At 37.8% G+C, this 19,801-nt stretch overlaps 3 protein-coding genes across 10 annotated transcripts; 2 read left to right on the forward strand and 1 right to left on the reverse strand.

Moving 5' to 3' along the window:
* Positions 1–235: 235 nt before the first annotated feature.
* Positions 236–8,164, forward strand: chuk (component of inhibitor of nuclear factor kappa B kinase complex). Of its 2 annotated transcripts, none has more exons than XM_027017648.3 (22): positions 236–735; positions 1,309–1,413; positions 1,608–1,702; positions 1,798–1,915; positions 2,027–2,096; positions 2,182–2,270; positions 2,358–2,447; positions 2,758–2,882; positions 3,669–3,776; positions 3,902–4,037; positions 4,160–4,354; positions 4,450–4,552; positions 4,820–4,943; positions 5,055–5,215; positions 5,297–5,358; positions 5,534–5,643; positions 5,732–5,781; positions 5,969–6,077; positions 6,188–6,335; positions 6,487–6,605; positions 6,702–6,792; positions 7,118–8,164. In XM_027017648.3, the coding sequence occupies exons 2-22, from the start codon at positions 1,309–1,311 to the stop codon at positions 7,175–7,177; spliced, it is 2,268 nt and encodes a 755-aa protein (XP_026873449.1). In that variant the 5' UTR covers positions 236–735; the 3' UTR covers positions 7,178–8,164. The 2 variants fall into 2 exon arrangements, with proteins under 2 accessions (XP_026873449.1, XP_026873451.1); XM_027017650.3 differs by having other exon boundaries at positions 237–735; positions 5,055–5,206.
* Positions 8,165–8,471: 307 nt separating this feature from the next.
* On the forward strand, positions 8,472–11,913 carry LOC113582065 (glutathione S-transferase omega-1). 3 transcript variants are annotated; one of them, XM_035531682.2, is made up of 8 exons: positions 8,516–8,585; positions 8,716–8,754; positions 8,861–8,906; positions 9,428–9,536; positions 9,665–9,887; positions 10,438–10,539; positions 10,840–10,946; positions 11,436–11,913. In XM_035531682.2, the coding sequence occupies exons 3-8, from the start codon at positions 8,876–8,878 to the stop codon at positions 11,584–11,586; spliced, it is 723 nt and encodes a 240-aa protein (XP_035387575.1). In that variant the 5' UTR covers positions 8,516–8,585; positions 8,716–8,754; positions 8,861–8,875; the 3' UTR covers positions 11,587–11,913. The 3 variants fall into 3 exon arrangements, with proteins under 3 accessions (XP_026873432.1, XP_026873429.1, XP_035387575.1); XM_027017631.3 differs by lacking the exon at positions 8,716–8,754 and having other exon boundaries at positions 8,472–8,585; positions 9,665–9,764; XM_027017628.3 differs by lacking the exon at positions 8,716–8,754 and having other exon boundaries at positions 8,474–8,585.
* Positions 10,902–18,424, reverse strand: itprip (inositol 1,4,5-trisphosphate receptor interacting protein). 5 transcript variants are annotated; one of them, XR_014126414.1, is made up of 4 exons: positions 18,194–18,424; positions 16,463–16,543; positions 13,110–14,806; positions 10,902–11,003 (listed from the first exon to the last, which is right to left on the reverse strand). XR_014126414.1 is itself a non-coding variant. In XM_081724438.1 (3 exons), exon 3 carries the CDS (start codon positions 14,790–14,792, stop codon positions 13,170–13,172), a length of 1,623 nt encoding a protein of 540 aa, XP_081580564.1. In that variant the 5' UTR covers positions 14,793–14,806; positions 16,430–16,543; positions 18,194–18,424; the 3' UTR covers positions 11,863–13,169. The 5 variants fall into 5 exon arrangements, 3 of the variants coding, with proteins under 3 accessions (XP_081580564.1, XP_081580563.1, XP_026873428.3); XR_014126413.1 differs by having other exon boundaries at positions 10,937–11,200; XM_081724438.1 differs by lacking the exon at positions 10,902–11,003 and having other exon boundaries at positions 11,863–14,806; positions 16,430–16,543.
* Between the last annotated feature and the right edge of the window lie 1,377 nt (positions 18,425–19,801).

Here is a 19,801-nt window from a genome sequence, read left to right on the forward strand (position 1 = left end):
AGAAGCAATGACCAGACCTGCGTGTATTTCGTGAATGCGTCCAGCCTTGTTGGGCAGCTTGAGCACGTTTACGAAATGCACGCAGGTGTAGTGTATTTATCTAATATGTGCGTGTTGCTGATCTGATATCAGTTTAGGTTTATCCTTTGGTACAGGCTTAAAATCAATGTTTTGGAAAACAGGTCCAAGATCAGTTCACACGGCAGTCAGCAGCGTGAATGCGGTGCACCTGCGCACTTAGCTTGTTTCGATTTCGAATACTAGCGCTAGCTAGGCAGCTAGCTAGCTGTCTGTGGTGTGGCATTCACCATCATCTGATAATACAGACTGTGTGTTCTTAATTTTCATCTCTGTTATATTTGTTTACTTTTGTTGATCATCTTCGATACTTCTCGTTTTTCGTGACAAACGTTGTCATGGGAAGCTGACTTTTGCAAGACAGCTAGCTAGATTGCTAAATGTAGCTAGCTAGCTACATAATTGACTGGACTGCCTCCGGGACACATCGAGTTGTTTACGTATAGCTAGCTAGCTAACATACCTAACCTATCTAGCTCTTTAACAAGGTAACTTTCGCAAGGTTAGATTCCGAAATATAATGTAATGAAAATGTAATGGATATTGTCGTTATTTTCTATGAATTGGCGCGTTCAATTAGTTATCAGATTCTTCAAATTTCGACACATGTGGTCGGTCCGATCAAGCTAACAACATAAATTGGTGAGCCAAGCCAAGGTAAGATAATCTAATGTTGACTGTTTAGTATTGACATTTATCTAGTTTTTAGATAAAACCTAAACAACGTACTTGTATGTTTATATGATTTAAATTTACCTCTCTAATGATATCTGACCTAAAGCCATGGCACCCATGATATTATTGTTATCTTAAGTCTCTGGATAAGGGCGCCTGCTAGGTTAGATTCCATAAATGTAGCTGAATGTAAAACATGTAACCTAAGATAGCTAGGTTAGTGTTCTCCAGTCAGTATTAGCTAAGTATACGAACTCATTTAACCCACGAACTGTATTACTGGTTAATATGATAGCCAGCTAATGGTTTCTTACTGGTACCGTTTGACTGAAGGACAAAGTCCTAAATACTGTTGTCATATTACTGTTAAGTAGTCTCACACATGGCTTAGCTACCCAATGCTAGTATACGATGCTAAACCAACACATGCTGCATTGCTTGCTAATTGCGTGTTAGGTAAACGTTGTCAGTGTTCTTCGTCCCCACCCTCGTTAAGGAAATCTACAAGAAATGATGGCTCTATAGTGAGTGATGACTATCTTGTGCTTTGTGCAGATGGAGAAACCGCCTTTCAAACAGACTCAAGTTTGTGGATCTTGGGTGATGAAGGAAAGACTAGGAACAGGAGGCTTTGGTCATGTCTACCTATATCAACATCAGGTGTGGAATTTATTAAATCAGTCTTATATCTGCTCTGTTCTAATCTTACAACTTTGCATGAAACTATGCCTAATCCACTTTTTAGTCATCCTCATTGAAGATATATTATCATGTGCTTTATATATTTGTTTTATGTAGACATCTGACCAAGATGGAGATTAGTTAAAATAAATAATTCTGTATGTTTTATACAGGAAACCTCTGAGAAAATTGCAGTGAAACTCTGTCGGCTAGAGCTCAATGCAAAGAATAAAGACAGATGGAGTCGAGAAATTCAGATCATGAAAAAGTATGTATTTATTTTGATGTTAAGAATATAGTTTTAATTTACATGTTTGGTTCATAAAGAAAAATTTTTAAATATTTCCTTATGCCTTATTTTAGACTTAACCACATCAATGTGGTGACAGCAAGAGATGTGCCTGAAGAGATGAAGCACATTGCTTTGAATGACTTACCACTTTTAGCTATGGAATACTGTTCTAGGGGAGACCTTCGTAAGGTGCTCATATTTTGCATATTTGGTTTATCATAGTTGATGTAATTGCCACTTGATTTTGGAGAGATTGTTTTTTTTCTCCATCATATCATCATGTAATTTGTTTTATTTTAGTTGTTAAGCAAACCTGAAAATTGCTGTGGGTTAAAAGAAAGCGATGTGCTGTCCTTACTCAATGATGTTGGTAAAGTATCATGCGTTTGACAGTATCCTTTTATGTTTTGAATGCCTTTGAACTGTAAAATTGAAATTTTTTTTGTTTTGTTTAGGTTCAGGAATTCAGTATCTCCATGCAAACAAAATCATTCACAGAGACTTAAAACCAGAGAATATTGTACTTCAAGACATCAATGGAAAGGTACCTTATATTTGTCTGCATATCAATGTCATTTGTTTGTAATTTGAAAAAAAGAAAGAAATGTACCCTAAGTGTTTTTGTGTTTAGCTGGTCCACAAGATTATAGACCTGGGTTATGCCAAAGATTTGGATCAAGGGAGTCTTTGCACATCATTTGTGGGCACTCTGCAGTATCTGGTAAGTTTTCTTTTATGAAAAAAAGGAATTTAGCATAACCGTGATGGAGACCATCATTCAGGAAGGTGGCAGAGAATTGGCTCTTTGGTCTGGTGGTCAGAACACACATTTATCAACTGGGTGTGCTTGTTGCACTCAGCCTTTGTCACAATACCTTGTTTGAATTTTTGTGTATGCATTTTAAGAGGTCATAATAAGAAAAGCTTGTTAAAGTCCATTCTTTGAATGTATGCCATTACTTTGGTGTTCTGTCTTTCTGATATGGCTTTCCATTTGTTTGACACTAGTTTGACATTTTTCTACTTTTTAGGCCCCAGAGCTGTTTGAGAGCAAGCCATACACAGTCACTGTGGACTATTGGAGTTTTGGCACAATGATCTTTGAGTGTAGCTGTGGTTTTCGTCCATTTCTACACAACCTGCAGCCTGTACAGTGGTATGTGCCTTAGTAACTGGAAATAGTGTTACAGTTTGCCATCTGGGAATTAAAAGAAAACTCCACAGGTTTTCAAAAGTTCTGTACAAGTCATTCATTGAGAAATACCCATTCAGATTGTTTTGACGAAAAATTCATCGTATTCACAAATGAAGATTCAGGGATTAGGCTTTGATGTTTTTAAATCTTAAAGCTATCTCACAGACTGCTATTACACAAAATTGTTAGGAATATGATGCTCAGTGCCTTAGGGACTGTTTTACAGTAATTTTGCAATAGGTTTTGGGCATGCAACATATTATTGAACGAACAATTACATGCAGTATAAAGAGGCATGTGCAGGACATTGTTTGGAAAAACAGTACCCATTTTAACAGTTTTCACACCATTTTAGCTAGCACTGAACTAGCATTGTGAACATTGCATAATAAACTCAGAAGGCACATGTAGCATCACTGGTGGTTTTGAAATCAAACAAAATGGCTCTTTGGACTACAAAGAGGCTATTCAGATTATTGTAAAAGCAAAATGGGCATTTCTTCACAAACACTGCCTGACTTGTGCTGGGACTATTAAAATGAGCTAATGAATTATTTAAATAACTTTTAGCTTTAAGAGTATATATGAAATTAAGATTTCACGGTAGGTCCTCTTCCCTCAATAATGTTTAAACCCATTTCTGTAAGGGCCACATATACAGGGTCTGCAGATGTATATCTTCTGTATTTTTATTTATTTTTGTTTGCTTATTTATTTGTAATATTGGCTCAATTACATGTTCTTTAGGACGAGCAAAGTGCGTAACAAGGGCCCAAAAGACATCATGGCTGTTGAGGATATGAATGGAGAAGTTCGATTTTCAACCCACCTTCCTTACCCCAATAATCTTAGCAGGTAACCAAATTCCCAAACATGCCAAGTTGAATGCTCAGATTTGCACCAAAAGGTCAGTGATCCTGAGAGATGAACATGTTTTGAACTACATGAATGAGGTTTATTTACAAATGCCATACTACCAGAACTTTGCTGGAGCCCTTGGAGACTTTGCTACAGTTGATGCTGAAGTGGGACCCAGTTCAGAGGGGAGGGGGAGTGAACCCTGACACTAAACAGCCACAGTGCTTTGGACTTCTTGATCAGATACTCAGAATGAAGGTCAGCCATTTTGAGAGCAGTATAAACTATGAGCTTCTTTATGAGCAGTGTTTGGTGGACCCCTATAAGCAATCCATGCTGGCAGAGGGTTTTCGCAGTTGATGCATGTCTCTTTATTTTAGGTTGTGCACATCCTGAACATGACCACGACTCAGGTTCACTCTTTCCTGTTGAGCCCTGAGGAGGGCCTCCTCTCCCTTCAGCAGAGGATTGAGGCTGAGACAAAAATTGAGCACCTGAATCAAGAGCTTCTCCAGGAGACAGGTGTGATGTTGGACCCGAGGAAGCCTGCAGCACAGTGTGTCCTGGATGGAGTTGTAAGAGAATTATAGTTTATGTTTATTCTTTTTTCCAGCATAGTGTTTTTTAAACTGACCCAAATATTTTTGTGGTGTTTACCTTTGGCTACTAGAGAGGATGGGACAGCTACATAGTGTATCTGTTTGATAAGAGCCTGACCAAGTACTCTGGACCCTTTACTGCCAGGCCACTTCCAGAGAGTGTCAATTTCATTGGTGGGTATCTCCAGAATCTCCGGTTTAGTATTTACCAGGTGGCTAAGTTCTCCATTTTACACAAATTTGTATTCTATCCCTACACCATATCAGATTTTTTAGAAGGTTCATAAAATAAAATCAGTGTCATGTATTATGATATCCTAGACTCAATTTCTCAATATGAGTTTTCAGTCATGGGCAATAAGGCCATAATTGTTTCTACTGGCAGTAGGCTGTGTCTATTATTTCGTCATTGTTTACTTTTCTAAGTTTTTTTTTTTTAAGTACGTGAGACGAAGACTCAGCTCCCCCTGAGTGCCCTGAAGAAGGTTTGGGGTGAGGCGGTGAGCTATGTCTGTGGTCTTCGAGAGGACTACAGCCGCCTTTTCCAAGGCCAAAGAGCTGCCATGTATGCCCATCACGTTAAAGCCTGTTGCATAGCAGGATACCCTTGTTGTTCAGATTATTTCTGCTGCTTTTATCATCTCACATCTTGATTGTGTATCCTTGTTTTTTATAGGTTGAGCCTTCTTCGATACAACACCAACCTCACTAGATACAAGAATCTGATGTTTTCATGTTCTCAGCAATTGAAAGCCAAGCTCGATTTCTTTAAAAGTAGCATTCAGTATGATCTGGAGAAGTACAGTGATCAGATGCAGTATGGCATATGTAAGTTCTGTGAGTTCCTTTACTTGGACTCTTTAAACAGAAACTCTTTAAGCAGAAAATGGATCTAAACTGATCATTTGCTATTTGTAGCCTCTGAAAAGATGCTAAAAGCTTGGCAGGACAATGAAGAGAAAGCTGCTGCATTTGGACAGGTGTGATTTAAAAATTTACTCCTGAATTCCTAAAATCAACTTGTGTATGTGTGTCCTCTAGCTTGCAGTTTAGGAGTAATGATGAAGTTTGTTTGTGCAATGTTTGATGAAGTTGAAATAGCAGTAATGAGAGATGGTGTATTTCAGTTCATGAGTGTAATTTGTTGTCTTAAAGGTTGCAGAAATTGGTCATCTAGATGAGGAGATTATGGCCTTGCACTCAGAGATTGTTGAGCTTCAACGGAGTCCTTATGCCAGGCGCCAAGGAGACGTCATGGAGCAGCTGTAAATATTCTTTTGTATCTGTTCTTTTTAAACTTAAATTACTTGTCTAAACTTTGCTTAGTGAAACGTTGCATTGGTGTCATTCTAGTGAGGAGAAAGCTGTTGAGCTCTACAAACAACTGAAGGCAAAATGCAAAAGTAAGTTTTGTCATTTACACTTTTAACCTGCCATGAATAATAACTGTTTATTGATGAATCACAGATTTAACAGTATGATCAGCTGCCTCCAGACATGTGGCTTTAGGGTTTTGGATGAAGAAAACTGGTTACTATTATATTATTAGCACAGGTTTGTAGGTTTCTCTTCCTTGTGCTTGTCCTCCAGTGAATGACCCTCAGCATGGCTACAGTGACAGCTCTGAGATGGTGAAGGTCATTGTTCAGACTGTACAGAATCAGGACAAAGTACTGAAGGATCTCTATGCACATCTCAGGTAAAAAGTTAAAACCATACTGTTTAACTGATTTTAGTTATTTCACACTTTATAAAAGTGACTTGATGCCCACCAAGTGTTAACATATTGTGTTTCATTTTCTTTGACAGTAAAATTCTGCTGAGCAAACAGAAGATAATTGACTTGTTTCCCAAGATAGAGAAAACCCTAGACAACATTAAAGAGGCAGACAACACTGTCATGCAGATGCAGATGAAGCGTCAGAGGGAGTTCTGGCACTTACTGAAGATTGCCTGTGTAAGGCTCATGTTTTAAGAGACTTTATGAAGGTTTATGAAATTGACCTCTCTTAATTGTACAAATAATTAACTGCATTATTGTGCATAATGTAATTTATGGCAGGCAGTTTACTGCATTTGCAGTAAAGAGGGTATGTGTATGCTTTCAGGCACAGAACACCACACGCAGCCACAGCACAGAGATGTCCTCTTCCCTGTCAGCTTGGTCCCATCCTCAGCCCTCTTGCTCACCACGCCTGCCAATGTCCCTGCAGGTCCAGCAGGATGGGTAAGGCTTCTTGTCATACCTAGTTAAATGGAGACATGTGATTGAATGTATTCAAAATTCTTGCCACAACTGAACTCGAATAATTCTGCTTTCCAGTGAAACAGTCAGCCATCTACTGGAAGAGAACCAGAAGTACTTAAGCCAGCTCACGAGTCTTCTGCAGGAGACAACGGAGGAAAAACCAGAGGTGAGTTCAGAATCTTTAGGATGAATGCATATAGTTTATTTATTAAATTATTAACTTGATCTGGGAATGCAGATACCATAATTTCACAAGGTATTTTGGCTATTGAATGGTTCTTTGGGAGAGATTGCAGTAACTAAACATATATTTGAAGGTATAAATATCTCAAAGCTTTATCAGTAAACTCTTATGCAAGGTAACCGCTCTACTGAAATACATGCAAAAGCAATTATTGATATATATCAGTTATATAGGCAAAAAGACAAGGCCTTGGATATATTTTAGCTTTAATATTCTAACTGCTTTTTTGTCTTATTTTTCTACTCAGGATCAAGACTGGAGCTGGACTAGATATGAATCCCTGATTGCAAAATCACAACGTTTATAGATTATGATAATGACCTGTAATAAATGGTTACTCTCTGCAGTACTATTCATAAGCTTCACATGATTGGGTTACTGTTGGCATATATGGTTTTTCACTCTTGTAACCTGTTGAAAATACCTGTTTTGCGGTGTTGTGTATCATAATTCCATTTATGTCATGATGATGTATTTTTAATGTTTGAAATACCACCCATTGCAAGCAAAGCCTATACATACTGTTTAAATTCACAGGTATTTATTTATTGTTGTAGGCCAACTTAATCTATTCTGTATGGGCTGATTGTATTTGAGGTTTTAGCTGTCTTATTTGGATTTGATTTACATAGATCATCAGATGCACTTTAGAGGCTCACTGTGAATGTTTGGAGTGGGTTTAATACCCAGAGATTTTACTCTGTTGAAAGTTACTTGGCTTGTAAAATTCAGAGTCAGGGTGGTATCCTGTTATTATAAACCATATAAACCTTCAAGAAAGGCTCCCTTGCTAATAGACTAATAAATCAAGAAAAAAGTTAAGCAACTCATATTAGAAACACAACACACACAGGTTTAATTTTACAATATGGCATATACATGATTCTGATTAGAAAGAAATCTTTCTTCTGTTTTTCAATTAATCAGAACCTGCACTTGTCCATAAAAATAATCCTGTGGCTGATGATTTGTCATGGTTGTGTTGGTTGTAGAGGAGTGGGAAACCAAAGGTGCTAATTTTTTTTTTCTTTTTCTTAAATGAAGTGTCATAGAGTCATCAGTGCAATGCCAGGCCTGAAGGAGGGCCTGATCATTATGAATTTGGGGAAATAAGCATGATAAAGATTTGTTGTTATGTGGAAAATCACATTGTCATTCGTCATTGGTTTTCTGTTTGCCCAAAGATAATCAGCTCTACACAGAAGGTTGGTAGTCAGTACAAAGGACACACAAATTTGTTATATTATTTTCATCTAATGTTTTAAACAAAAATAAAGGTATTTAGTGTTCTCCATCCTCTACTTATTCATGTCTGAAATTTGAATGAAAAATTCTGTAGTGTGTATATAATATTAGACATATTTCCTATAACCCAGATTGCTACTACATAAAGTTTAAAATGTATTAAGTATGCTGTAAAATATTTTTTCTTTAATAGACGGACCTGTAAAAACGATCACATTAATCTGCAGTAGGCTATAATGGTTAAATGTTAATTGATAATTGTACCAAGGGCTATAAAGCTCGACGTCGTACATTTTTGATGCTATACAATAGGTTACACATAAGGCTTTTACTTTGAAAACGTTCGGCTGAGGGGAGGTAAATCTAAGGCTTGCCCTGTCATTATAGCTACCGACATCATATACAAATTGCTTCCTGCTGTGCGTACCGTCGCATGAAAGAAGGCACTAGCATTGGGTTTCACTTGAAAGGTCAGTGTTAAATGAATTAAATGATTTGATATTACTAGACTTTTGAGATATTAATAGAATGTAAGAAAATGCGTCATGTATAATGCATAAACCTGCAAAAGTGTGTAAAGTCGTTTTTGTTTTCTCGTAGGAGTCAAATAATCTAACGTCAACTTCACGCAACGTTCAGGTTTATTTTAAAGGCCTCGAGCTTAGCCAAGTTTGAATACATCTTGCTGACCTTAGTCAACTAAGTTTCCTTTAAATGTTTGCTTTTTTTTTTTTTTTTTCTGTAGGCTCCGACGGCAGTTATGGCTTCGACTCAAAAGTGCTATGGCAAAGGTGAAGGAAGCATGTTAAGATAACTTTCCAAGAGTGCAGACGATCTAGATGGTTCATCTGGCTTTTCTGACGCTATGCAATATACAAGTGAAATTGGTTAAATTGTGCTGTGAATTGAAAGTGAATCGTAACCTTAGACGTTGCATTAATAATGTCGTTTGTAAATATTTAAGTAAAACTTCCTATTGATTTCATAATTTTAAATGAATTTAATATTTTCATGATGACTTTGCCAAAAAAGCCCACCTGTGTGGTACAACCCTGGGTGGGGGTTATTCTGTAGTTATTGTAGTGTACATAGCAACTGAGTTGTGTGTATAATCCTTGCTGACAGGTTCATGATAAAGCACATAGTCACCACTGCTTAGTTTGCTGAGCAAGAGATCATTTTAAAATCTAAATAAGTCAACATTTCCATATTATAAACTAATTTTGGTTATTATAGTTCAAAAGCTCAGTGTCATTATGAAGAGTCTGAAGATTAGGTTATTCATTTGCCAACTGATTGATTTATTTTGTAGGAACATGTGTTCCCGGCCCAGTTCCCAATGGTCAAATACGGATCTACAGCATGAGATTCTGCCCCTTTGCCCAGAGAACAAGGCTGGTACTTAGTGCCAAGGGTGTTAAGTAAGTTGAGATGTTTGCATGACTGTGAATTGTTTTGGTTTCTTTTATATACTAGTAGATGGATTAGAGGATCACATTTAAAATCAGCACTTTTCTTGAATGTTATTGTTACTGCATATTTGTTATAGGCATGAAACTGTGAACATCAATTTGAAGGACAAACCTGAATGGTTCCTGGCGAAGAACCCTCTTGGCCTAGTGCCGACCCTGGAGACCCCCTTTGGTCAGGTGATCTATGAATCACCAATCACATGTGAATACCTGGATGAAGTATATCCAGAGAAAAAACTGTTTCCCTCAGACCCCTTTGAAAAAGCTCAACAGAAGATGTTGCTAGAGGAGTACTCAAAGGTATGCCCTCCCGGCTGTTGGCACAGTGGTGACTTTTGAGGTATGAAGAATTTTATAAAAAGAAAAAATTAATTATTGAGAAGTTAGAAATTATGACAAATGATCATTCTAAGCAAATAAAAAATCTAAACAGGTTTCTTATGTATAAGCAAAATCTGTAGAAGGGATAGAACTATCCTTATCCTTTGGAGAGACTGAAGTAACCCCTTCCTTTATTTAATGGTCAGTGAACCATATTTAAATTTGGACATATTAATGAATGCATCACCTTTTGTATTAAACTTTAGTGGAACAGTTAAGAAAATGACATACTTTAAATGTAAACCCTAAATAAAAAGCAGCAATAAATCAGCTTTCAATTGTTTTAATTTATATGGATGGTTTATAATTCTTCTTTTTTCCCCCCATTTGTTTCTGGGAAGGTTCATATATTACAAAAAAAAATGTAAACACTAGAAAATATATTAAATTAAATATTTTACAGGCAAATACTAATTAAACAAAACACATGTGAATGAAAATAGTATACATGTTATTAACTTGTTTTCAGGTCATTCCATTGTTCTACAAGATCCCTGGAAGCAGGAAAAATGGTGAGGATGTGTCTGCACTGGAAGCAGAGTTTAAGGAGAAGCTCTCCAAGCTGAATGAGGCAAGTTGTACTGTTCAATTTACAAATAAGACAGTGGTAACTCAGTGGTTAAGGTACTTGACTTGTAACCGGAGGGTTGCTGATTCAAGCCCCACTGCTGCCAAGTTGCCACTGTTGGGCCCCTGAGCAAGACCCTTAACCCTCAATCAGTCTCAATTGTACGTTGCTTTGGATAAAGGCGTCAGCTAAATGCCATAAATGTAAATAATACAAATGCATCTTGTTCAGGCTTGGTGGTTTTTTACCAAACTAATATATGAACTCTAACCTACAATCTTTATTTTTCTTCAACTTTATCAGGTGCTTGTTAAGAAGAAAACCAGTTTTTTTGGAGGCAACTCGGTCACTATGATTGATTACCTGATTTGGCCTTGGTTTGAGAGGTTGGAGGCGTGGCAGCTGAATCAGTAAGTTTTCTTTCTTAATCCAAGATTTAAGCATAGACAGCATTTGATCTGTAGGACCTGCATGCAAGAGCACAATGAGAGAACTACATAAAATGCTACATAAAAGATCAGCCGTACAAATGATCCAGGTGAAGACAGTGGAATTTTAGTGCAGGTCTCCTATTCAGAAATATTACAGTTATCATGGTTAAGTCAATATGTAAGTGTAGCTGATTACTTGCCCATTGTTTTCACTCTGTGATGGGCCACGCCTTCTACAGGTGGCCAAGAAGAAAAGCAGAACAGCTCATCATTACCATTTATATAAATATGTGCTAACCCTATGTATTGTACATGCTTGTACATGTTAGCTTGGTCATGGGTTTGATTCGCAGGGAGCACACATACAACCATACGGCTAAATATGTAAGTTACTCTGGATAAGAGCATCTGCCAAATGTCATAAATGCCTGTCATTTCTGAAAACTATATAAACGTTTTTGTTCTTAGCTGTCTGGATGGCTTTCTGGAGCTGAAAAAGTGGGTTTCATGCATGCTAGAGGATCCAGCAGTAAAGGACATTATCCACAACACGGATACCCACAAAGCCTTTTTCAACTCATACCTGGATGGAAATCCTAATTATGACTATGGTTTATAGATTTATATCCACACTGGAGAATAATTGTTCATTTTCTGATCAAATTTCTTAATCTGATTTTTCTAATCTATCCAGAAAAAAATCTATTTTCCTCTGTAATCTTAAAATGATCGAATAGTGTGTTTCTTTTGTTGCTGTCTCCTTTCTTGTGGGATGTTTTATTCCTTTCAAGCATGTAGATGTTACAGACTAGTTTGTCGCCCCTTTGAAATGAAAGCGGGGATTACTTGAAACATGGACAATGGGGGATGAATTACTTGAAACATGGACAATATATATTGTTGGATATGTTTTATTAAAATTGATTAAAGCTTTAATTGCAGACATTCTTTTGTTACCTCACTATGACGTTTGACTAAACTCATCATCTACAAATGTTGTTCATTCGTTTGTGTCATGTTTATCACTCCCTTTGTGGTTTAGGCATGATATGATATGACTGGCATGAGAGTCTGAAAAAAAGACATCATACAGCACCAATACCAAACTGACTGCCTACCTGAAAAGCAGAAGTACAAAATAACTTTGGTCTATTTATTACAGGTTGTACAAAAGGTTACAAGTTTCTAAAGTTCTGACTATTTACAGCACTTGTTTGTTAAGTACCATATGTATTATCTGACCATTTGTGGAATGATACAGAATTGGTATGACTGGAATTTGGTACAAGAGTCTTGGCATGGTGGAAAAAAGTTTCACATGACGGACTCTGCATGATATCTGGCTAAAATTGATAGCCAGGCCTACAGGCATCTGAATTCTCAACACTTGAGTGTCAATGAAATGCAAGCCCCTCTTCTAAAACCTTTTCAAAACAGCAGTAGCAGTGCCTTTTTCTGAATGTTATTTTCCACAAAAGAGAAGGTGGATAGGATAATTAAACTTCAGGGAGGAAAGTTTAATATTGAAATTGCTCATTTTTAACTTAATGTACAGGAATCAGTCAAACTTGGATGAACATTAAATTTATTCTGTGATTATTCATCCACTTTTCCAGAGGAAGGCTGGGTTCTTATTTTGAACCTTGGTTGCCCTCAAGATTCATTCTGATATCTTTTAGGATGTTTTCTTGGCCATTGTCACCCTTGACTTGCTTTTATGGGGCTGCAAAGCTGCTTTATGACAATGTCTATATTGTAATAAGTGCTACACAAAGTAAACTGACTTGCCATAATATGCATACATGGCCCGTCAGGCTTGGACCTAGAAAAGCACTATATAAATATACTCTGCATGTGATAAAAAGACTTCCTATATACCCAAAACATAAAAAGGAAGTAAGAAACAAAAAGACCTTCAATGATTCTCATATAATAATGTTAGAATTCCTTTTCCACATTATATTATTAGATGTTATTAGTATAACACTACTTGGAGATGTGTCTTATATAAGTTGAGGTGGTTTAAACTACCACAGTAACAGCTGCCTAAACTTAAAGTGAACACTATTAATATAGGAATTTAGTCATTCTTTAGTCATTCAGTGCTCCCAAATATATACAAATTCATCTTGTAATTATTACCTGGAAGTCAGCAAAGAGCAACAAGCAACTGAGTCCTCTTATTTCCATTTGTACAGTGAGTCAGTGTACGACTCGGTGGTTGAATCCATGATGACCATCACCATTGGAGAAGTGGGGGGTGTACTCTTGAATAAGGACTGCTGCATTTTTAAGCATTTCATGAAAATGCTCCACCATCTTGGCATATATTTGCCTCTGTATTACCAAAGGTCTGAAAAGGTTTATTGGCTCAGCAGTTTGGAATATTCTCGGAACTGCAATTTCTGCTGGGACAAGAGGGTTCCCTATGATAATATGACTAAGCCTTTTTTCCTGTAGGCTTTTCTGTAGGAAGCCCAACAAGTCCTGCAACCTCTGGTTCAGATTCTGTGGTTGCCATGCTGAAGGAGATTTATTCAACAGCAAATGCAAGAGAGCAGTCTTAAAATGGTAGTTGGTAAGGGCACTCATTCCTGTCAGACCTGCTTGCTTTCTGTGTAAGAAAGACACTAGCTGAAGGCACCAGAGGTGGCAAGAGTTTTCTGGAAGGCTCTTTGCCATGTGTTTAAGCAAATTTCTTTCATAAACAGTGAACGAAAGGTGCCAATATATGTCTGAGGCATTGCCAGTGTCACAAGGAAAATGAGAGATGAAGTAAGCATCTGAGTCTTCAAGCTGAATGGCAGGTGTAATATTTAGAACAATAACCTTCCCTGACCTGAACCTGATCTTTAGCGCCCCAGGAGAATCCAGGTTGCGGAAAGTGAGTTCAAACTCATACTTGTGAGAAATCTGCCCCCATGCTCGGGTCACTGAGATCTGGAACCACTTCATCACCTGATCTTTTGATAAGAAAGTAGTGTTTCTTGAGCACAGCAGTTTCTCCAAGGCATGGTCATTAGTTTTGGCACTGTCATTTCTGTTGTGAAGCAGACACAGCATGTCCTCACCCAGGTTTGTTGTCCCACAGAGGCAGTCCAGGTAGTTCTCACTGGTATTTGTCAGCTTAATCCTTCCACATCCTTGCAGACCTATTGGGATGTCGGAGGATGCACCACACCACAGCTGGAACTGGAAATGGTAAGGCTCCGGAGTTACAAATGGCACAATGAGATCACACATGGGAGGCTTACATACTCTCCAAGACTCAAACATGCTGCCCACTCCAACAAAGTCCTCAAGTTCCATGTCAACATCACGGTCACAAATGCTCCTCAGAGACTCAAGCAGGTCATCTGCAAAGCCCTCAACAAACTCCTGCACTCTCCCACACTCATGGATAAAGGGATGGAAGCTAGTTTCACAGAATTTGTTTAGGACACCTTTATCAAAGGCAAGAACCTTAGCGTTAACAGTTCCACCATTGGTGTAGCCGCCTTCATCTTCAGCACTGTCAGGTGCTTCGCCAGGGATCAGATCCTGCCTACAAACTTCAATTGTAAAGAAAATGACAAGAGAAAGGGCACTCCAGAAGTACCACCCATAGCAATCAAAGCTAGAATTCAGGACTTCTTGATCTGTTTTAGAGATTTCCAGCTCAAGACGTGTTTGTTCAGTCCGGATCCTCTCCTCATGTTCCTTCATCCGAGCTAAAATGTCATTTTCTTGTTCTGTGATGGTTGTGTTCTCCTTAGGGAAAAGCAGCGGGTGATTGAGAATGGCAGCTACCACCACCATGCAGACCCGTGATATAGCCCCCTGCATCTCACACTGGATATCTGTGGAAAAGTTTGTTTAGAAAATTACAAATTTTTGACTTACAGAATGTCAAAATATATAGATTTTCTTTAAGCCGTTTTATGAGTAAATTCTGTAGCTACTTGCTAGGTGCACCACAGCCGTCACAAAACAAACAAACAAACAAAAAATTTGAAAAAACTAATATTGTTGAAAACTCCAATATGACTCATCTCTTTTTGGTCTATTTTTTCAATACAGCCTGAGCACAAAATTTGTCATAAAACATACCAATTCAGATGACAAACATACTGCTACACTACTGTTTGTAGAAACAGTTAGTCAACCCCATACTACGCTAAATATATAAACTTCTGTGAGTCATCTAACATACAGCAGCGTATTAGCGCTACCAGTTTATTTGTCACGTACATAGTCATACATGGTATAACTGGCAGTGAAATGCTTTTGTAACTGTTCTGTCCAAGCTGAGGAGAGATACAGGGAAATGGATGTGGTTTGATGAATAAATAAATATGTAATGACGGATGAAGAGGGAATGTATAATATGTATATATAAAATTTACAATTTACAGTTTTTTATGATGTTATTGTGGACATATGTACATATATGTAATACATATCTGTATTACCACAAATTAGAGCATTTTGTGACACCCAGCCAGCTAAATTAATTTCATCCTTCTGCTGATTAATATCTGACTTTCATTTTAATATTAATAATTAATTTTAAAAATATCAGATACTATTTAAAAGCATTTATAGAAGCGCTTTCAAACATAATACAGGAAGGAACCTTATTGTAAACAGTGAACAAAGTTTTGTAATTTGCATAGTTCTGCTTCTGAGAAACACACTTGAATTATTGCATAATAAAATACGTAATTTGGCTGACATCAACTAGTTGTTTAATGGGGGAGTCTAGACAGGATGCAGAGATGACCCGTGTTGCAGACACAGACGTTTATTTAGCACACGTAACAAGACGTGCACAACGAAGCACACAACTTGGTGTGGCCATGCAAACGAACACACACACACGCACGGAGGCGTCTGGGAGGAGGGGGCCGTGCCGTGACAGTTGTTACATATGTCACTTGCTTACACAAACACAAGAAAAACTAGAACTACAAAGGTTCATAATACAAAAAAATATAAACTACAAATAATGACCAGTAAGAAAGGCTAAGAAGATAAAGAATTGAAAAAAACCCCACAAAAACCCACACAAGCCTCTCAGTGCTCCTCATGTATGAGATGACAGTTTAGGATTAGTTAGATATTAGTTAGATATCAGAAGGCATCGTAAATCTGAAGCATTCTGTCACAAATGGCCACCGTCCTGGCGTCCCTGTTTTCATGGTTTCCCTGACGTCAGTTTTCCTGCTCTCCCTGGTTCCGCTCCTTAGTTTCGTTTCCTCCGCCCCTCGTCTGCTCCTTCGTTCCGGTCCATGTTTTGGTTCTCCCTGTTCCTATGTTCACCTGAGTCTGTTTACTGCCTAATGGTCCTGGTTATTTGTACCCTGTGTTGCGGTCTAGTTCGTCGGTTATTTTGGTAAGTCACGCTTCTAGCACTGTCGTCACCATTGCTTTTCTGTTTACTTCCTTCGTATATCGTTTTACCTTCAGTGTTAACCCCGTACCTCTGGTTACTTTTCCTTTCGTGTTTGCTTTACCTTTGTTAATAGACCGCCCCCTGCCTCTCGCCTGTTCCTGTGGGAATCGTTACACGTTCAGAAGCTGTCATCCAATCAGTTCTACACAAAATAGAAAAGTCAGATATCACAGACTAGCCAGATTAATCCTAAACTAAAAAAAAAATCCATTGTTGGTTCTGGCATTGCAATAAGCTTAAGTCTTGGACCTGCTTTAATTATCTAACCTTTAATTTGGTTGGTAATTTCCTTTTTAAATGGGTTAAGCTTTTTTTTTTATAATAAAACTTAAAGATGATGTGTTGCCTTTATGAATAGTTCTAAACTCTCTAATGACAAAGCTACAAAAATGTAAATAAAATGCCCTCTTACTATATTTGGAGTTTAGAGAACACCATAGGGAAAACGACTCCTGCATCACCTATAAGTCTTTCTCCTTCCAAAAATGCTCCAAAAGGTGCTCCAAAATTGACGCTACCGGCAACAGGTGCATTACTGTGTCACTGCTAATTAACATACCACTTGCTTTGATGGCGCCTATCCTTAGTTAGCTGGTAAACTGTTAAATGTCTAAAGCTAAACGGTCAAAAGTATGGTTGTAAAGGATTCGGACACCAGGGGGGTGACGATCAAATTAATTAAATATATGCCTATATATATTTATAGCTATTTATATCTGTATATTTAAGGTCTTAATATAGCTAATTTTTTTTTCACTTAGAAGTTCAAATTTACATTTGTTTGTTTTTAAAGTATCGTTTTAGAACCAGTATATGAAAAAACCCAAACGGCCCCCAAACCTATAAACACAAATGTAAAAAAAAAATAAAAAAAAAAGAGATGCAATGGCAACCAGAATTGCGAAAGTATATTCTGTCGTACACTATCAAGGAAGCAATGTGAGTCATACTACCCTGCACAGTATAAAACCAAACACAAACGGTGTAGAAAGATGCTGCACTCTGGCGACAACTGAAACCTAAGTGCTAAAGCGGGTCCTTGGCGAATTGGTGGCTGTGTAAAATGCTAAGTGAAACAAACACTTTCTTCTCATTTTAACAAACGCCCGCTTGTAGGCTATTTAGCCTACATATCCAAAACATGTTGTATACTTTATGCAAATCACCTGGCTATCTACAGCTCAGTCGTCAACCGAAAAACTTCTTAAAAGTCAGCATCGTAAGTTAGGCCTATACAGAGAACAGGAAATACTGCAGTCAGCAAACTAAGTTTAGTGTTCCAAAACCCAGGTGTGTGTAATAGTCCGGGGAATGACTGAACTCATTAGTGCCATGAAATCAGAGCTGTAGTTTGATACGGTGCAGCAGACGTTATGTTCACTGACATGTTAACAGAACATGATAAGCAAATGCGCGACGAGAAAAAAATGGTATCTATGTAGGTTAGCCAAGTAATTGTTTTACGGTAACGTTCAGTAAGAGGGTTTCACCATTTTAGCCTCCTTGTGTAAGATGTAATAGGCTAGTATTTAGACTAGCAATAGGAAGCCTAACTATATGAGCTGCTATTATTATTATTATTATTATTATTAATAATAATAATGTATTATTTGATGGCCGATGCGAAAGGAATGGCATGCAGCTTCCTGTATTAACGCAGGCTACTTTGTGCAAGGCTGATAATCTGTAACGTAGGATACAGGGGAAAAAACGCTTAATGCCTAACGCGAATTGTGAACTAACACGATACACACAAAAAAATATTAATATTATTAAGAAAACATAAACTTGCCTTTTTGCTCTAGAATTTAATCCTTGAGTTGGAACATTGTCTTGGAACAAGGAAGAGAAAGTACCACTATTCAGCAATAAAGCCTTTCCTCTTACTGTTTTTGACTCATGGTAGAGAAGCGTATTGGTCATTTCCTGGAAACGGTCTACTTATGAGATCGTTTTGCCGTTCCTATAAAAAGAACATGGGTTGGACCAGCAGGATTAATTTAGACGGTATTTCACGTGAGACAACTGTTCACACGTGTGTGTGTGTGTGTGTGTGTGTGTGTGTGTGTGTGTGTGTGTATATATATATATATATATATATATATATATATATATATAGGGGTGGGACTTTAACGCGTTAATTTCGATTAATTAATTACAGGAAAAATAACGAAATAAAAAAATTAACGCACTTTAATCACACTTTTGCACCGTGGAACGTTTCTCAGTGCACGAGTTCCAGGCATACAGATTATATTGACGCACAATGTGATGAGCATGATGGAGATGACGGAAGAGGCTACGCTGGTGGATGGGAAATTTAAATACAAGAAACTTTCAGATGGAAGTACAAACAAAAATGTTATTTGCACTTTATGCAGGAAGGAGTTTGCTTATCACAGGAGCACTTCCACCCTTCGTTACCACCTCAACGCAAAACATGTTGGGGCTAGCGCGCAGGTCAGTAATGTTAACTTAGCTGCTAAATGTGATAGTATTCCTAGTACGAGCAAACAGTGTCGCCAGTCAACACTCGACCACATGTCGGGGTTCACATTCAGAAACAAAATGTCAAAGTCCACGTCAGACAAATTGACCAATTCACTGGCGAGATGGATTGCTGTGGACTGTAGACCGCTCTCTGTGGTCGAAGATAAAGGGTTACAAGAGACGCTGCAAATTGCGTCAGCTGATGCAAGTTACGAACTGCCGTCCAGAAAGACAACAAGAATTATCTTGGTGTGACAGCTCATATTATAGATGATGAATGGAAGATCCAGTCATTTGCTTTGAGCATGCAGAAGACCACTTCTAGGCACTATGGAAGTGCCTGTGCAGAGGACTTTATGGCTGTGGCAGAGGCCTGGGAAATTAAAGAAAAAGTCACCACAATAGGAACAGACAGCGCCCGAAAAATGATAGTTGCAGCTAGGCGACTCCCTTTCCAGCACATGCCGTGTGTTGCTCACATGTTGCAGAGAACCCTCAATGTTTCCCTTCTTGACAGCGACATGAGTGACGTCTTGGCTAAGTGTCGTAAGATAGTGGGTCACTTCAAACATAGCCCTGCCAATACAGAGGATGTTTTTTAATACCATTTTAGATGATGGTAGACAATATTTTATCTATTTTATTTTATTTATAATGGGAGCAGTTGAAGTCAATCAGTACTTTGGCATTTTTGGTCAGAATTTCCAGTGTTCTGAAAACTGTTTGCTCTGTGTTTTCTGCACTCATCTATTGGTCTGTGTAGTAGACTGGTGGGAAAATAAACAAGATTTTGAAGTTTAAGCTTATGTTCATCGATTCATTCATCATCCAAACTTAAATTAATATTTCTCGTGTTAAATATTGAAATGTGATTAAAATGTGATTAATTTCGATTAATTAATTACAAAGC

The sequence above is a fragment of the Electrophorus electricus genome, chromosome 12 (assembly GCF_041902795.1).
Source record: "Electrophorus electricus isolate QZ-2024a chromosome 12, ASM4190279v1, whole genome shotgun sequence".
NCBI classification, from domain to species: domain Eukaryota; kingdom Metazoa; phylum Chordata; class Actinopteri; order Gymnotiformes; family Gymnotidae; genus Electrophorus; species Electrophorus electricus.